A 20,245-nucleotide genomic window follows, 5' to 3' on the forward strand; every position below is an offset into this window, starting at 1 on the left:
CCTGGCCTGATGACCAGACTGGCCTGATGCCTGGCCTGATGACCAGACTGGCCTGATGACCAGACTGGCCTGATGCCTGGCCTGATGACCAGACTGGCCTGATGCCTGGCCTGATGACCAGACTGGCCTGATGACCAGACTGGCCTGATGCCTGGCCTGATGACCAGACTGGCCTGATGCCTGGCCTGATGCCTGGCCTGATGACCAGACTGGCCTGATGCCTGGCCTGATGACCAGTCTGGCCTGATGACCAGACTGGCCTGATGCCTGGCCTGATGACCAGTCTGGCCTGATGACCAGACTGGCCTGATGACCGGCCTGGCCTGATGACCAGACTGGCCTGATGCCTGGCCTGATGACCAGACTGGCCTGATGCCTGGCCTGAAGACCAGACTGGCCTGATGCCTGGCCTGATGGATATACTGTACATGTTGTGGCTAAAAATGTAGAAACACTTAAATGAGGAACGCAAATTCAATTTAAAGCAGGTGTTTCAGTTGTGATTCCCAATTATGCATTTAACATCCGAGCATAAGGGGCAAAAACACGGGGCAAAAACACGGGGCTGGTCTGATTGGCTATAATTATGACTGGCATGGTTAGAAAATGACACCGTCGTGACACTGAATGTGGGGTGGCTGTTGGGCCACATTTGGCAGGAACTTCAGTGATGAAATTTTGTGAGGAGCAATGACTAATGTGATATTGGCATGGCACTCTGAGGGAAAGACATCATCAATAAAGGGCAGCTGTGGTCAGGAGCACATACTCCTGGATGCTGATGCCTGTGCATTAGTTTGAGGTGCAAGGCTAAACAGGCGAGAAACTCAAAATCAATTGACTGCAAATTTCAATCTGGGGCGCGAGGAGGCAGTTTCATCAGGAACAGTCCGCTGAGAATGGAGCACGCCGCAGTCAGGTGGCAACCTCAGGACAGAGCTGCAAAGAGCACAACCTGGCAACCCCAGGACAGAGCTGCAAAGAGCACAACCTGGCAACCCCAGGACAGAGCTGCAAAGAGCACAACCTGGCAACCCCAGGACAGAGCTGCAAAGAGCACAACCTGGCAACCCCAGGACAGAGCTGCAAAGAGCACACCTAATGGACAAACATGCAGAGGTCACATGTGATGAAGTGAATCACACACTTCACCATGTGTGAAGGAAAATGGAGGAGTGCACATGTTCCACATTGTGAAGGGGACTGGAGGTTCCACAATGGTATGGGTATGGTTTGTGTGCACTCACCCTCTCAAAAGGCAAGGCTAATGTTAATCACTGATTACAGCAATTAGCAGTGTAATGGTGCCTCTGAATGAGACCCTCCTGCTGGGAGGGCCATCTTCAAGCGCCCCACGGAGCATGTGCAGACACCCGGTGGACTGATGAGCATGATTTCCTCCATATGTCATGGCCTTCAATCATCGTATAACCTCATCATCTCAACTGGCTGTTTATTTGTAACCCATTATGCACAACTGCATGTCAGCTTAAGGCACATAATTTATGTTATTGGTGACCATAATTAGTGCTTATCAGCAACAACATCTGATTTAGTCTGTTCATGATTACTTCTTGTTTTAAAAAATGCATTCAACGAAATGCAGAATTAACACCAACAAAATAATATCAGCCACTCATCTTCTACTTTTGGCGACCTGTTATATGCATTTATGGAACACTGTGTCCATTCAACAAACGTTGCATTTGGTGGTTTGAAGCTCATCCCCATTCATTTCTGCCGGCCAAGTTCTGCATATTATTTACAGAACAGATGACTGAAGCCTTAGTTTGCCGTCTCGCTCCTGCGTCTCTGACAATAACGCAGCTCCTCATGACGACAAAGGGCACCGGCAAGTAACCGGCAAGTAACCAGCCTGTAGCGTAGTGGTTAAGGTACATGACTGGGACCGGTCGGTGGTTCAATCCCCGGTTAAGTCACAATAAGATCCGCACAGCTGTTGGGCCCTTGGGCAAGGCCCTTGACCCTGCATTGCTCCAGGGGAGGATTGCCTTCTGCTTAGTCTAATCAACTGTAAGTCACTTCGGATAAAAGCGTCAGCCAAAATTACACGTAATGTAATATTTCAGACCACTATGGATTAGAGTGCTCACATATGCACCTGGTAGTTAGTGTGGATAAAAACAAAAAATATATGCAAAGAAACCACTGTAACTTTCACCCCAACCATAATTTTGGAGGGCACTGTATATTTTGACTGACTGTACTCTACCCCCAGTATTACTGCTTGTAGATATGCCTGTTTTAGGGTTTATTCATCAGGGGGTCTATAACACAAACCCTAACTGCAGCCACATTTCAGCTGGGGCTTCTTAAGAATCATTTAATCCTTTTCCTCATTAAAAGCCTGTGCACATGAACATAGCTGAAGGCTTTGTCATTTCTGAGCAATAAGAACCCCACCTCCACTCCTTCTGGACATGACTAACCTAGGAGTTTCATATTTTAGGTTCCTTCAATTCAAGGAAAAGTTTTGAACAAATATTGTGAATTTAAGACATATTGCACTTCTGTAGCAAGACGTTGTTGGACTGGAGTCTCATTTTGGTTTCACTTATAATGCAAACAGTACAAAGATGTGGATGGAGAAAAGCATTTTCATCAGAAAACGCAGGATTGAGCCTAACTATATTAACACGCTCAGGTAACAGAGAGGAAACTAGCACAATGAATACCCACATGTGCATTTCCACTGGCCTGCCTCTGATTGCTTCCTGTGTGGGAGGGCGCTCAGCACTTAATGGGCAGATTTACCCACTTGCAGTAATTGCAGCATGTGCACTCCGACTCCCATCAGCTCTAAAGTGCTCCATTCATACACTCTATCTCATGAAAAGAGGGTTGTACAGAGTTGATTGGTTAACAACGTCCCAGATCAAAATATTACTCCGATTCATTTTAGTGATTTTGAATGAGTGTCTGATTAACGTCGAGTATTTCCTACTGACTTTTCATAAAAAAACACTTAAAGGGCCCTCTGAACATGCAAAATACCCACAATTATGTACTTTATTATGTGCCAGCGTGTACAGAAGGATACTCTAAATCGCCACACGTTTGACTGAGTTAGGATAGTTGCTCAGTCAGCAGAGCTAAACTGTGATGCAGGCTTTTTAAGCACAATGAATGAGCATTCCAAAGCCATCTCAGATCTCCAACCCTGTGTTAATACAGGTATTAACTGAAATGCTTCACTTTCACAAACAAGTAACAAAAATGTATTAGTCCTCAGGATGGTTCTGATGTTCACAAACTAAAATAGTATAGTTAGCTGCAGCTTTTATCCAAAGCATCTTACAGTTGATTAGACTAAGCAGTAGACAATCCCCCCTGGAGCAATGTGGGGTTAAGGGCATTGCTCAAGGGCCCAACATCTGAGTATATCTTATCTTGGCTGCCCCACCATAAAAAACAAAACAAGGGAAAAGTTCTGAGTAGAGTCACAGAGCAAAGTGAAGCAAAAGGTAAAAAGAATAAAAATCTGAATAGTATCTTCTGATTTCTGTAACCACACAACAACCACACAACAAAACCAAAACATAAAAAAGTTTTAATGGGAACGCACAACAAAATGCCACAAAAACCTACAGTAGGTTTCCACTAGCAAAGCTATAAAACAGCAGACAATTCAAACCCCAGGATGTGTCCTCCTCAACTTCACATGCCTCAGCTAGAAACTAACCAACTATTCCTCAATAATTTGTACCTTCATAATGAATCAAAATATAATGTAAAGCTGGGATGGCACTAAAAATGCCATTAACCACTGAAACATGCTATAATGCAACGATGGGTTGTTATATCTAAACAATATTCAAATTAAGCAACCTTGCAATGAGGAGAGGAATTTCAACACTTTGTGCCCCAGATAAAGAAAGCAGAAGCATCTTTCCTGTCGAGACCAAGACTTGCTGTTAAACACAGCTTAAGCCAAATCATGTTCTGAATTTGGGGGCTATTAAGTGGCAAATATAGTGCACTATATTATAGAACAGGAATAGGTCCACAAGGAGATTTCAATTTTAAAGACAGCAACAGAAAGATGCACAGTAGGCATTACACAAATGCACACATTCAATCATTTTACTGCACAAGGCATTGTGCAGAAATCTGACTGGCTCAGAATACATTTAATTAGAAACATAACATTTCATTAGAATCACAATTAGAAAAGAATAATATTCTGAATATTCATGGTGAGAGAACGTGCACTTCCTATACATCTGTGATGTCAATGAACAGGTCACATTCATTTTCATGAAATGAGCCCATTCAGATGATGTATCATTATGCATAATTTTATTTGGACAAATAAAACCTGATGCTAAAGTTAATATTGAGATGACTACGGTCTGTCTCTTTGTATGGCATTTACGACACATTGCCCATGGATCTGTTTACTGAAACTGTTGGTTCTTGCATACATTGGCAGCTTATATGAAAAGCCTTAAAACTGGCTGGCATACAATCCATATTACCATTTCAATATAAACTGTCGCTTTTAGACGGCAAAGAATTGAATTAAAGTGTGCCGTTTACCTTGGCATGCATTTATGCGTGTTTATCAGTGGACTCTGACTAAATGAAAACCAGGGGAGATGTGATGAGGCTTTGGCAGCCTCCCCCGCACCAGTTGGCCCTTGGGCGGATGGAGACGGAGTTAAGAGGTGCTAAACACAGGACCAGAGTGAGGAGACACAGCACTGGGCCCTGCCAGCAGCATTGCAGCAGAACCGGGCCTGACTCAGCAGAACCGGGCCTGACTCAGCCGGTGACCCTGTGCTCCACCTGCCTGCGGGCGCCTGAGGGCCAGGCTCACCCTCCGAGCTGCCCACCAGAGCAGAAGGCCCTGACTCATGCCCATCTGTCCTGATAGCACATTAGTGAAGTGGGCCCTTGTAACGCAATCATTTCACAGACCAACATCTTGAACTGTGCAAACTGAAGTTGGTGATAATTAACGTTAAAATGTGTACGTTTCTTGCTGAAGGAAGAAGAAATGAAATGCGGTTTAGAACAGGCCCAGCGAGGTCATCAGCTGTCCCCCCTCCACAGCGAAGCAGACCGAACGCCAAGTCAAAGACAAACCAGTTTAAACGCCACAAATACGAACCATGATAATGCTCTGTTTTTATTTACTGGTTGAGAATTTGTTGGTTGGATCTGAAATAAGCATAAAACATTGAGCTTTCTGGCTCTGGCTGAAATGACAATATCACAAGCTGAAGCAAACAAAATCAATGAGGAAGTAGAGATTTCATGATTGTCCACACCCAGTCCCACATTCACATGAGGCTTCATCGTCTTTATCAGAGATTTGACAGCATATAATCGGATAACAAGGAACAGACACCTCAGCAAAATCAATACAATTGACAGAAAAGACTAGCAATGACATAATTATCTTACATTCTCTGTGGCACACTTCACTTTAGGAGTGCAGATTAAATGCTGTCATATGCAGAGCTAGACACACAGTACAGGTGAATTTGGCAATGGCCTACTGACCGAGTATCAGACCCAATGGGCCAGAACCAGGACTGGAACAAGTGTACACTGGGCCCTGGGCCAAAAATGGACCATGCCCCCCCCCCCATATAGCTATGTGTAGCCTATAGCCCACAGCCTACACAATGCCGACACAACATACGAGCAAATGTACATAGAATATGCCTGACGCAGGTTAACAGCAGCGACCTGCACAGTGTCCACACGCAGCGACCTGCACAGTGTCCACACACAGCGACCTGCACAGTGTCCACACACAGCGACCTGCACAGTGTCCACACACAGCGACCTGCACAGTGTCCACACACAGCGACCTGCACAGTGTCCACACGCAGCGACCTGCAGTGTCCACACGCAGCGACCTGCACAGTGTCCACACACAGCGACCTGCACAGTGTCCACACGCAGCGACCTGCACAGTGTCCACACCCAGCGACCTGCAGTGTCCACACGCAGCGACCTGCACAGTGTCCACACACAGCGACCTGCACAGTGTCCACACCCAGCGACCTGCAGTGTCCACACGCAGCGACCTGCAAAGTGTCCACAGCCACCTGCAGTGTCCACACGCAGCGACCTGCTCAGTGTCCACACCAAGCGACCTGCAGTGTCCACACGCAGCGACCTGCAGTGTCCACACACAGCGACCTGCACAGTGTCCATACGCAGCGACCTGCACAGTGTCCACACACAGCGACCAGCACAGTGTCCACACACAGCGACCAGCACAGTGTCCATACGCAGCGACCTGCACAGTGTCCACACACAGCGACCTGCAGTGTCCACATGCAGCGACCAGCACAGTGTCCACAGGGACCTGCACAATGTCCACACGCAGCGAACTGCACAGTGTCCACACGCAGCGACCTGCACAGTGTCCACACACAGCAACCTGCACAGTGTCCACACACAGCGACCTGCACAGTGTCCACACACAGCGACCTGCAGTGTCCACACACAGCGACCTGCACAGTGTCCACAGCGACCTGCACAGTGTCCACACGCAACGACCTGCACAGTGTCCACACACAGCGACCTGCAGTGTCCACATGCAGCGACCTGCACAGTGTCCACACACAGCGACCTGCAGTGTCCACATGCAGCGACCTGCACAGTGTCCACACACAGCGACCTGCACAGTGTCCACACACAGCGACCTGCAGTGTCCACACACAGCGACCTGCAGTGTCCACACGCAGCGACCTGCAGTGTCCACACGCAGCGACCTGCAGTGTCCACAGGGACCTGCACAATGTCCACACGCAGCGAACTGCACAGTGTCCACACGCAGCGACCTGCACAGTGTCCACACGCAGCGACCTGCAGTCTCTGCAGCAACCTGCACAGTGTCCACACGCAGTGACCTGCAGTGTCCACACGCAGCGACCTGCACAGTGTCCACACACAGCGACCTGCAGAGTCCACACGCAGCGACCTGCACAGTGTCCACACACAGCGACCTGCAGTGTCCACACACAGTGACCTGCAGTATCCACACCCAGCGACCTGCAGTGTCCACACCCAGCGACCTGCAGTGTCCACACGCAGCGACCTGCACAGAGTCCGCGTTAGGCTGGACTGGGAAATAGTTGTGCGCAGTTCAGGACCATTGACAGCCCTCAGAAACATTTTGAAGCTTGATGAGGAAAACCAGGTTCAGGCTGAGTCATCTGAATATAATCACGGACCTGTAGCCCAAAAACACTGACAGAGCAGCCAGTAGAACCAGCTAAATTATTAATGCAGCTCATTAAAACCCCTTAGGTATCACCCCTATTCTCAACACAGGCCTGAAAATGACATACCCAACATAAAATGACAACTATTCTTGAAACCTTTTGACTACAGGCATAATCCTGATGTCTTCAAAACCCTTTGGATAAGTTAGGGTTTGTTTTCCAAGAGTCAGAATTACTCTTAGCATTACAAAATCAAAGAAGCTCAAGCACACAAGATCTTTTTCTCACTGAAAAGATTTTCTGTTTTTGAGTGGATACAGATTATTGTGCCAGTGCCTCACGTGCTTAGAAATAGAATGGAGTCACAGCCAAAACACTGGACAAGTCCCCTTTCAAATTATTCTGACAATATCACCAAAAATGAGCAGTTTTCTAAAAAGGACATTTGGAGATTACTCAAAAGCAGCCTGGCTCCTTATTTATAAGCATACTGAATAATAATACAATATTTTGAGAATGTATTTAGATGATCACTGATAAAATGGGGTCAGGTCGATGAAAATGCCCTCTATTGTGGAGCCAAAGGTGTTTTCACTGACTTCCTCAGAGATATTCACTCTAGAATACTCGAGAGGCAAGAAAGACAAGAGATTCCTTAGAAGTTCCCCCAAAGGAAGTCCCCTATTTAGACGTAGGCATTGCAAACTTCTTAGTAAAACGTGAACGTTTTTGGCCGTTAAAATGTCAAGAACAGTTTTTGCCGAAGTGTAACAGTCTCACTCTACGTTTCTCAGGCATCAACAGGAAAGTCGCAGTGACCCAATCTCCGCAACATCCTAATAGTTTTTGACTCATTGCGACCGTTCAGTAAACCTCACGTAGATACAAAGCAGCCAGCGATGAATAGCAATGGGAATGTGAAATATGAAAATATGCATCCTTTCTCTGGATGTGAACCAACTGCCCCCATGTGACACTCTGGGGCACGTCCACTGAGCGCAGCAGATAAAATTACTCAAAGATCAGTCCCTTCAGACTGAGGATGGACACATTTCTGGATTTAACGTCGAGTAGAACCCACTGCACCGTGCAGGAGGCTTGCTCGAGGGCATCCTTCTCCGGTAACGTCCTGGATGAGGGCCAGAGACTATATGGGATTGCAGACCACAGATATTCTGATCCCACTGAATCTTGGAAGGCAGTGTCAGAACTGCGGCGGGTATCCCTGGTGCAGTGAAACCACCGCCCAGGGGCCTACGGCTTGGGATGCCCCGGGACTCCAGTGATGCTGAGAGAATCAGACCACAGTCGTGAAGGGTGATGAGGCTGGGCACTCCCTGGAGAGTGGGCTGTGCAGCCATGCACCTGGCCACACCACTGGCTGCAGCACACAGCACACAGCACATGGCACATGTGGCACATCGGTAACACGCCAAACTACCACGTCAACCACAGGAAGTATCGGCGGGAACACTCAACTCACCCTCAAGTGGGGATGGCTACAGAACTGCAGCTGGATCCCCACTGTTTGCCCATCGATCAGCAGCTTTTTAGCAGCAACGGCTAAGGAAACTGCAACTGGTTTCGAGTTTGTTTTTGTTTTTTAAACCCTATTCTTAGTTCTTTTCGATTTCTTTTCAATTACAGCGATCAGACATCCATGCTTTAAGTTCTTAAGACCCCGGTGATTTCACCGGTTACTCCTAAAGAACTAAAAGTCAAATTCAGAAAAATTAAGAAGAAAATAAACCTGAAGTTTACTTTGATCACTGGTATATGATAACTGGTAATCATTTCTGGTTGTTAAGTCTTTTTGTGGGTGGTGTTCAGGGCCCCCAAAACTGCAGAAGGAAAGGGGAATGACATCACATCCACAGCAATGCAGTGAAATGAGGCCTGAATGATGACAATGTTTGCGTGATGATATTACTCAAGACCTAAACCGCTTTCGTTATTTGCTTCTCGTCTTTTGCATTAAGGTCCAGACATACCACTTATCCAAATGAATATGCAATGCAAATGACAGATTTTACAATCTGACAGCAACCTCTCCACCATTGTAAAGAACATCTCTACAGTTTCAGAAACAATGTCAGAACATGGATAACAAAGGTAAAAGTTTTGGATTCAGTCAAGAACCACCTGCTGCCATGAACAGGACATATCGACCCGACATAGGCATTCTGGAACAAGCCAAACCACATTAATTTATAAAAATGGAGAAGATATCACTCCAATGTGCTTATGATCAGTACACTGTTATACTCTAATACAAATCTTATCAGACAACCGTCACATACTGTTTTACTGGATTTAAGTTCTTAATTTCATTTTCTTGTTGGAAAATAGAATTCAGTGCTTGCAATTATATAAATATTACACTTTTGGAATTGGCAGCGCATCAAAATTTTCTTGGGGAACAAAAGATTTAAAACTCGATGTGGCATTCTTCAGCTTTGGATTGTCAGCAACACTGAGCAAGGGAAGCCGTCCTCATGGGACAGGGGAAGAAGATGAACTGACCTGTCCTGGCTGGAGGCCCAACCACTGCAGCACCTCTTTTATCATGACAGGTGTGTGCAGCGCCCCGCCCGCAGACACGGCGCTCCCCGGCCCGCTGTCCTGTTGTACAGAGCTCTTTCTTGTGAAGGTGTGGGGGCTCGTTGACAACTGTGACATCTTCCAACACCCGCACAGAGTCTGCTTGGCTCTGGGCTTAGCAAAAACTGCTTTCCATGGGCTAATGAAAGGCCCAGCAGTGACACGGAGGGAAGTAACAATCCAGTACATCAGGTACAATCCAAAGAATCTGTAAAAGAGAGGTTTGCATAAAATGATCAATGATCAGTTACAGATTTATAACAACTTTCTCTCAATTAAGGGAGTGTTGATTGAGAGATATTCTGTTTGAACGTCCAGGAAGACAAAATGACATTTCCATAAGCTAACTACAGTGCTACAACTACAGTGCCCCCAACCTTTCCCTGAACCTTTCCCTGATTTAATCGATTATTGCACATTTGTCACACTGGATGGTTTCAGCTCTTTAGACAAAATGTAACATTAGACAAATTAAAATATGTCATTATTAGCCCTTATTTTTTATTTTCATGATTAAGTAGGTGAAAAGGTTTTGTCTCGACTATCCATAGGCTAAATTGCCATATGTCTCCCATTATGTAGTCTTCATTCCTATATACCCCAGCCCAGATACCCCCATGCTGTAGTCTTCATTCCTATATACCCCAGCCCAGATACCCCCATGCTGTAGTCTTCATTCCTATATACCCCAGCCCAGATACCCCCATGCTGTAGTCTTCATTCCTGTATACCCCAGCCCAGATACCCCCATGCTGTAGTCTTCATTCCTGTATACCCCAGCCCTGTTATTAACACATCTAATACCAGTCACCATACCACAGCATCGTTATTCTAAAGCTCTCACATTTTATACACAAATTCAAATTCTTGTATTGATACATATACAAGTTAGATTTCACGCATTATCGTTCAACCCTGTCTCGTAAATGACAGATTATTGTAATGTGGTCCTTTTACCCATGTCTTTATAATATGGCCCTTATATGGTATAATCTGTAGTGAGGGCGGTGTTCCAGCCGAAAGGACTGACTGAGTGGCCACACTAGCAGCCAACACTATCCTTCTTGACATTTGAACACACTGACTATATGGCACAGGTGCAGAACTACTATGAAAGTGCATCTACCTCTGTGTAAAGACAATATCATTCAAAGACATAAAATCCACTTCTGAACAAGGTCACATTACTACAGCTTCCATTGAAATATTACTCTGGTGCAATATTTATTTTAACATTAGTATAGTAACATGTGTACTTTATTGCAATATTCATTGCAATATTGTCATTACGACATTATAGTGTAACATTCAATAACATCTGTATATACCAATCATGCAATTAATATGAACCTTAGAGGCAATATTTAGAATATAGGTAACTTTTTGAATGTATATTCAAGTACAGGCCTGCGCATAACAAAATATAAAGGTGGCCTGTAGCGTAGTGGTTAAGGTAAATGAATGGGACAGGCAAGGTTGGTGGTTCTAATCCCGGTGTAGCCACAATAAGATCCGCACAGCCTTTGGGCCCTTGAGCAAGGCCCTTAACCCTGCATTGCTCCAGGGGAGGATTGTCTCCTGCTTAGTCTAATAAACTGTACGTCACTCTGGATAAGAGCGTCTGCCAAAATGCCAATAATGTAATGTAATGTAATGTAATAAAAACATGAGAGGTAGGCTTCAGAACTAAAGAAGCGCATGGCTGGTTGGTGCATCACCATTGAACAATGATCATTCAGAATAAGTCTCATACAGTATTATATACAGTAACCACTATCACAGTCTTTTCTCCTTTTTCATTGACTTTGCTTTCCTGTTCTATTGTCCATGGTATAAAACACTCAATTAGCAGTGGTGGTGCGTCTGATACAGTCTGGAACCGATTCATTGTGTTCACTGGCCAGTGAGAAACTTTGTCAAACCTTGCTGAATCCTCAACTGCATCAGCAACTAAGGTTATTGGTACATTCTATGACATCTCCATAGGTGATCCAGCTGTTGACCAGTGCACTGTTTACAGACCTAGCAAATACTGGCCACCAGCACTTCTTGGACCTGACTGATATTTGGTACCTAGAGACCTGGAGGTCATGTCAGTCCACATCACCCATGTACTGTTAGTTAATTTGGCTGCGGTAATTCAGTCCCAGCCTTCACTGCGGGACTGTGTCATAGGCACATCTCCTCTTGTTCCATCTCTTGACAGATCTCACTGCATTTCTCACCATGTCTCTTGCCACTGTGACAGCATTGGTACAACTCTGGTCCTCGTAACGCCAATAGCAGGCTCCAAAGGAAATCAAAAGCCTAGAATCAAAACTAGATTGTGAAAGCTGCCGGCACTAAAGAAGCGATTGAATACACCAGACTAATCAGCAGAGAAACCAGCTGTCCGGTTACTTTTGGCCCCCTAAAATGGGGGGGAAATGTATAAAAAGGGATGTAATTCCATGGATGTAAATACCCTCAATTAAATTAAAGGTTACACATTTTTTCATTTCAAATGTAATGTGCTGTCTAACAATATGCGAGACAGTTGGTTCTTGCTGTGATATGTAGCGTTTGATTTTCACCATTGTGCATTATGGCCAAAAAACTGTGGTCATATCTGACAGTGTGACAGACGTCTTATGGTTCTTTCAGGTGGAATTTTCCAAACCTAAGCCGTGCTAAATGTTATTTTCCGGGATGAGGGATAAGGGATTTCTCCAGGAAGGCCATACTTTTTTGGTCTTTCCTAATGGTGGAATCAGGATCTCTAACATTTACTGAGTTAACAGCGGCCAGGAGATCCCTGGATGCAGCTTTAGCATTCTATGCTCCCTCTCAGAGCCTCACTCTGATTTGGGGTGAGATTCCTGGTATGCGCACCTCTAGTTAGATTGACAACTGTCTTCAATTTTCTCCATTTCTAAATGATCTTTCTCACTGTGGAACACAGGACTTCATATTGTTTGGAAATAACATAACATGATATAATGTGATGGCGAGACCAAGCCATTCAGCCCAGCAGTGCTTGCCTTCTCCTACCTAAGTGTACCCACTGCTTAATTGCCAAAGAAATGAAATAGTAACTAGCACCAAATCTAAATGGATATACAGGCTACCCCTTCTAAGACTGATGAGCAGTAACATTACTTCTCAGAGATGATCATATATTCTGCCCTTGTCATGCTGTGTCAATACAAACATGAATGCTTCAGACCAAACTATGCTCCAATTTACTTCAATGAAGGAAAACATTGGCATCATTACTTTGGGATCTGACCTGGCTTTATGATGTCCATGCATCTGCTATGCCTGTTGTATGCAACTACTGTTTGCAGAGGAGTCCATGTATGTCAGCTATTTGTGTCAGTTGAAGGAGTTTAGCGAAAATTAATGAGTGATCAAACTAGCTAGTTGTCAGCTAGGTAAATGTATGGATAATCCCCACCCCATCCTCACTCGTTAACTACTTTCTTCAGTCTTAGTTTTCTAGTATTCATTTCAGTGACATTCAGTTTGTTCTCCCTTAGTAGGCAGGAATTCCTGAATGCACAAAATATTGACTTGCACAATATTCACAGGCTAGCCTATTAGACTCCCCACTGCATCACCACCCACACCAACCACCAAGTTCATTGTGCATAAGCATCCTTTCTTTGGAAGCCATTTTCTATCTTGCTGTATGGTCCATCTTATTGAACTCTCTGATCTGTTCAAATGTAAACTACATATGTATTCCGTATGTACATAATAATATAAGCAAATCACCAGCAAATTAAATCATAAAATGTATGACAAGAGTGAGAGCAAGATCAAATACACATCGCAGTCAATGATAATAAGACGAACTTTAACACTTTAAAACATTTCAAACATGCGGGACACGACCCAAACATTTTTCTTAAAAATAAAAATAAAATAAAAAAGACAAACCAATGCATCATTTTTAAAATACAATTCGAATAATAACCATCATCATCATCATGGAGGTTTTCATACAGCACAGGTGGTTACAATTATAAATGTAAGACTCCTTCCAAGACTCCTTTGTTAGTAGTAAGCTACTTTAACGTCGCCCCTCTTGGTCGAACTAGTAAAGTTGCTTGGCACTATAACTTGTTAACATTCAGCTAAGTTAGCAGCAGGAAAAACTTTACAGGAAATTTAATGTATGCCCCAAAATGAACAGCAGTGTCATTCGCGTTTGTTTCCGCCAACGTTTGCGAGCAGCTCACTACCCTGGTGGTATTACATTTCATGTTCTAGTGATCCCGCATTCAGCCTGCGGTACTTGGCTAACATACTGTCTTACACTGGTTAAATAATTCAAGCAGCTACCTAACAACGGTATACATAACGCTCACTTTACAGCTTTACAGGCGGTAGTATTAGCTCTAGTAGACTTGCTTCGAGGAGTGTCAGCCACGATTAATATTAGCCAGGTAATGGATCTCTTGCTAATACTAGTGTTGCTTTAATGAGGCGCACGTAAGTGAGGACTAACGTTATGGGAATGCATTAATGGTGGTCTCCTTAGCTTGTAGATTTTGTGGCTAGCTAACACCAAGCTGAGCAGACACAGAAAGCACAGATTGGCGACTGTTTATAGCTTGCAAGCTACTTTGATTTGAAAACAAAAAATAGCGTAAACTAACTTACATTGTAACAAGCAGTGAGGCTGGATTGCTGACTGATTATCAAGCTGGCTAAATAGTGGGGACAACACACGGTCTCTGTGCATTGATCCACTGCACACGAGTACAAGTTTCAGTTTAGCTTTGGCTACTAGAGCTTTCGGCTATGGAGCATGCTATTGACAGTTGTACTGGTACTCCCCCTTAAAAGTTTCTACTCTGCAACATAACGGATTAATGCGTTCCGCCTGGATAATGCAGCGCGCTAACCCTTCCCATGGCCTCCTATGGAAGTCAACTCAGCCAAAATTATACAATACATAAAATTGTGAAACACGTATATTGGCAAAGTAATTCTATATTTTAATTTTAATTTCCCACACATATACGCAGATTTTGTGTCAATATTAAAATTCAATAATTCCATTAGCATTTGCCATTTCATGTACTAGCATTAATATTTCGTTTAGCCTAAACAGGGATTTCTTTACGAGTAGCTTTATTCAAATGATAATGCTAATTGGAAAATGATATTGTATTTCCCGCTCTGATTCATGTGATTATACAATAATTATGCAATAATAGTTCATTTAAAATGTATTTATGCTGTATATGCGTTTTCAGTCTCTGACCAGGCATTTGAAACATCATTATCAAAGACATAGCTTTGCTATAAAGGTAGCAAAATTCAAATAGTTGTCCAAATGTAAAAAGGAAAACAGTGGCTGTGTCAGAAATGACTCACTATTCACTAATTACTTATCCATATCTAGTGAATGTCCATATGCTGCGCTGTATAGTTTAATAAATAAACAATAGAGAGGTAAACGATACTTAAATAGATCGGTGAAAACTAAATATAAGCAAACTACGATGAAGTCTAGATTCATCATGATTTAAATACATTTCAGTTTTCGGATTTCAGTTCGTAAAAAAATGTTTACGTTTTTAGATGCTTTCCCTTTCATCGTGAAAAAATTTCCACAACTGGAGCATCCTAATGCCACCGACAGTGTGTTTGTATAAATTTTTTTTTTTTATTGGCCCAACTCATGCAATTTAAAAAATCGGACTTAACTGGTATGAAACTTTAATGCAAATAGGACACATTCATGTAATCAGGGTCTATCGATGGCAACCTCCAACTGATATCAAGCGCAATTGGGGGGAAAAAACCCAATGGGCGCGAATGTATGATTAAAAAACTAGCAGCTAGCACTGAAAATTCTTGCTAAATCTTCCTGCAGATTATACCTTTAAGTTAGCTGGATAAGTTCACCGAGTAAAACCTAGAACAGCTGTTTATGGTTTTTACATTTGATGAGTACTCTTATTCAAAAGTACATATATTTTTCAGGATGGATCCATAACCTTGCCCATATTAGTGCCATGCGTTACCAGTTGAGCTTCATGACTATAATATACTGCACTAAAAGAGAAATTCCATAACTGAACCGTCAGGAATGTAGCCTACCTAAGCACAATTACACACTGGCTAACATATGCCACATCTGTCGTCTTAGTTTGTATAGCCACAAATGTTGCCTTTGTGATTTCATCAGGCAGTTATTTTCCATAAAGAGTGAACATACAGTCAAGCAGCTCATTTTGACTTGTCTCTGACATGTAACTTAGTGATTGAGTGATTTGCTTACTGGCTATCTAAAAACAGAGAACTGGTCAACCAAGTCTAGAAACATGGCTATTTTTCAAAACATATTTTCTTCAAAAGATAGGGAGAGCTTCGCCCTATTAGCCCACTTATAGCAGCTGCCACTAGAATGGTGACTAGGCTTGACCTGCACTACTTGCCAAACATCCATCCATCCATCCCTTATCTTAACCCGCTTATCCTGAACAGGGTCGCAGGGGGCTGGAGCCTATCCCAGCATAAATTGGGGGAAAGGCAGGAATACACCCTGGGCACACACACCATTCACTCACACACTCATACCTATGGGCAATTTAGACTCTCCAATCAGCCTAATCTGCATGTCTTTGGACTGTGGGAGGAAACCGGAGTACCCAGAGGAAACCCACACGAACACGGGAAGAACATGCAAACTCCACACAGAGAACCCAGGACCTCCTTGCTGTAAGGCGGCAGTGCTACCCACTGCACCATCCGTGCCGCCTACTTGCCAAACATTGAAAGATAAAATGAATTTAATCACCACTTAGCATCCAGTCAGAATCGAGTATTCACCTAGGCCATGGTATACAGTATGTTCAATTAACTTTTAGCATCAAGCCTTTCAGGATTTCATTGTATGAATTCAACCTGTACCTTGCATTTTCTGAAATCAGCCTCACAATTCAGTAAATGATAATGGTAAATGGTTGGCATTTATATAGCGCCTTTATCCAAAGCACTGTACAATTGATGCTTCTCATTCACTCATTCATTCATACATTCACTCACACACCGACGGCGATTGGCTGCCATGCAAGGCACCGACCAGCTCATCAGGAGTATTTGGGGGATAGGTGTCTTGCTCAGGGACACTTCCACACAGCCCAGGCGGGGGATCGAACCGGCAACCCTCCAGACGACTGCTCTTACTGCCTGAGCCATGTCGCCCCTATATAATTCAGTAAACATTGTTTAACACTATCTGCTAATGAGCAGGGCCACATTTCCCGATAATGGTGTCTTTTAGAATTTTATGAAGACTCGAAAGGTATACCTTCCTAAAGTTGTTTACTTTTCTAGGTGTGGTCCCCGCACTCTCCCTCAGGAGGTTGCTTAAGGCATAGCTTCTACGAGGCCCATCAACGATTCCAGGATTGATTATTCACTCCATGCAGTGACTGCTTGACTGCGTTCTGAGAGAAAGTAGTGTTATTTATGAATAAAACACTGCAGGAACACTTAAACATATTGCATTTATCAGGAGTAGTAGGAATTTATTTTTATAAATCAAAATGTACAAACTGAATTCTCCAACTTTATATATCATTTTTGCCAAATGGGTGCAAGAACACGGTGCCTCAGATTGCGGTATCACACCTCGTTCCACTACGCCACCTGGCAACACCTTCTTTGACATGTTTTATTTACATTATTTTAATATCTTTGTTAAGGTGCCTTAAATTACTTTGCAATCAGGGTTGATTTGCCAGAAGCACTAGCACTGGTGTAATTCACTATTTTCTCTGATTAGCTTACGTTTTCTATAAAAGCGCCGCACCAACATGCAAAACGCACCAACACGAAAGCAACATAAGCTATGGTGCAAGCAAAATGGAGATATTGTTAGAGGAGGTGGCACTGAATAATGAAACATTATTTTTCAGTTTTAGGACTACGGTGTCCAACAAAAAAAAAGAAGGAACTATGGTGAAACATCACTCCAGCCCACAGAGAGAATGGGAAATCGTCAGTTTATAAATATAATTTAAAAGCTGATTAGACTACATGTTCAATAAAGTGCAACATGCATCCATCGTAATGTACTATTTTATTCTTTGCATGAAAACACTCCCATTAATGTGGTATTTTAGTAACATTATTAGCCAACTAAAACTGTATAATTATTAGTGTACATATTGCTTAACAGATTGAGATGTAACTAAGAGCAGCAGCTGATTTCAAGAGCCCTGCAGTCATAACAGTGGTGGCCACTAGCAGAGTGAGCTGACACCATCGCTATGGTATAGCGAAGAGTGGTTACGGAAGTACGATGTACAGAAGGTATACTTAGCTAAGAACGTTTTGGGAAACATGCTGAAACGTTAAGTTATGGCTTAAGGTGTAACTTACGAACGACTTAGCGTTAAGAAGGCTTTGGGAAACGCAGCCCTGGAACATACAACCTCTAGGTATAGCAGTGTTGACTAGAATAACTTTGAACTTGGATGGAATTGATTTTCCTTGGAGAAGAAATACAAGTGAAAAACATAATTGTATGCACCATCTGACTCATATGTGGCCATCTTTTATTGATGTGAGTCAGCAGTCTCTGCCAAATTTGTTTTTGGTGAATTTCTCCACCATTTTTTACATTTTTAAATATGCTTGCAATTTATGATTTTCAACTTTTGTAAGTGGAATGTTTGCACTTAAAATACATCCATCAAATGGATGACATCTGTCTGCGGCTTTTCATATACTGACAGAGGATTTCCTCTCCTTGATAGTTCTGACTGTTACTGATATTTTTAATCTGAAAATGCCTATAACATTTGATTTTTGTTATTTGCACATCCATCGCCAAGTTAACTGTGCAAAATAAATGTATTCCAGTGTGGTACAGATAAAACATAAAATGTATAAAAATATAAAGATCAGTGACAGAAGGGACTACTGTCACACTTAGGCACACAAAGTACTTTTTGTGTTTGACATTCCTTCCTCTTACCCAGTGTAGCATATCATGTCAACAAATTGCTTTGATAAGAGTTACAACTGATCTCTAATCCTTTGGTGGTACCAAATACCTGAAACCAAAGGTGCTATGTTCTAAGTAGTTTAACACATCTAGGTGTGAAGACCAGGAAATAAAAGCTGAAATTCTGAACTCTTGTCTCATGTTCATTGTTTTATCACAACCACGCATCATTTTTTCACTCAAAATGTGTCAGCACAAGACTATTGCTAAAGAATGTTTGATTTTGTTTTGGCCCTTATTCATAAAGTCAAAGAGTTCACAAAATAGGCCAGACATATTGGGTCACTGAAAATGAGATGTATTAGTTGGGAAGCTGAGATCTCAGTATTGCTTGTTTAATTTATAGCTACATAAACTGAGATTAGTTAACTCCCGTACCAATAAAGACAGTAATAAAATAAATTTGGCTACAGCAGTGTAAATAATGACTGAAGCTTTTTACAGGATTCGTAAACTTTGTATACTTCACATTTCAGATTTTCAGAGGAACAGTGGCCCCCATTCCCAATTTACTGTTGTTTATTTTTGAAGTGAATGAGCACTTTGCTATCACTGTCTCTGTAAGAAACATAAAACATACAGTGCTACAATGACTCATCTGTAACATGATTATAAATAGATTTCCCTGAGTGTCCGACCTTAATTATTTTCAAACTTGCCAGTTTTATTGCCTTTCAGCTTCCCAAATCCACTCTTATAATAGGACCAAGACTCCAGTGTTTATTTATTTATTTATTTTATCATAACTATATTTAACTATCAACGTTTTACCATGATTGACAGTCAGATCATATTACAAAGGCAGAATCTGAATCAGAAAACCAGCCATAATGCATTGTGAACAGAGATCCATGGTTGTTTTAAAAAGAGAATAACATAATAATAATAATAATAATAATAATAATAATAATAATAATAATAATATAGCACTGTAATAAATAGGAAACATGACAATCGCATTCTAGTTTTGAAATATAATTGAATTAATTTTACTTGGCACCTAGCAGAATGATTTTGCATAGATTTCAACTGACAGCTTCATATTTCTGCACTGAATGCGCAGCAGTAGCGGCTGTTTGCAGCCTCTTCCTGTTCTGCCCCTCGGCGCCCCTCCCACCCCCAGTCCCACAGACACTACAGCCATAAACGCGCTCTTTCTCTTATTTATTTATATAAATAATTTATATATAGCGCCTTTATCCAAAGCGCTGTACAATTGATGCTTCTCATTCACCCATTCATACATTCACTCACACACCGACGGCGATTGGCTGCCATGCAAGGCACCGACCAGCTTATTTATTTATATAAATAATACATAATTTATGTATGTATTTATTTATTACGGACCAATACATGTTCAATTATTCCAGGCATCCATACATGCAAAAATGTCTAACACAGAACAACAAATAATTGGGAT

At 42.6% G+C, this 20,245-nt stretch overlaps 1 protein-coding gene across 1 annotated transcript in view; it reads right to left on the minus strand.

Annotated features, from left to right (window-relative positions):
- Positions 1-14,619, minus strand: part of mettl15 (methyltransferase 15, mitochondrial 12S rRNA N4-cytidine) — a 143,867-nt gene extending 129,248 nt beyond the window's left edge. Inside the window, exons 1-2 of the mRNA XM_061246516.1 lie at positions 14,457-14,619; positions 9,732-10,017 (exon numbers count right to left, since the gene is read on the minus strand). Of these exons, the coding sequence (XP_061102500.1) occupies positions 9,732-9,998 (267 nt within the window). The 5' untranslated portion in view covers positions 9,999-10,017; positions 14,457-14,619. The remainder of the gene's footprint in view (positions 1-9,731; positions 10,018-14,456) is intronic.
- Between the last annotated feature and the right edge of the window lie 5,626 nt (positions 14,620-20,245).

Source organism: Conger conger, chromosome 6 (assembly GCF_963514075.1).
Source record: "Conger conger chromosome 6, fConCon1.1, whole genome shotgun sequence".
NCBI lineage: Eukaryota > Metazoa > Chordata > Actinopteri > Anguilliformes > Congridae > Conger > Conger conger.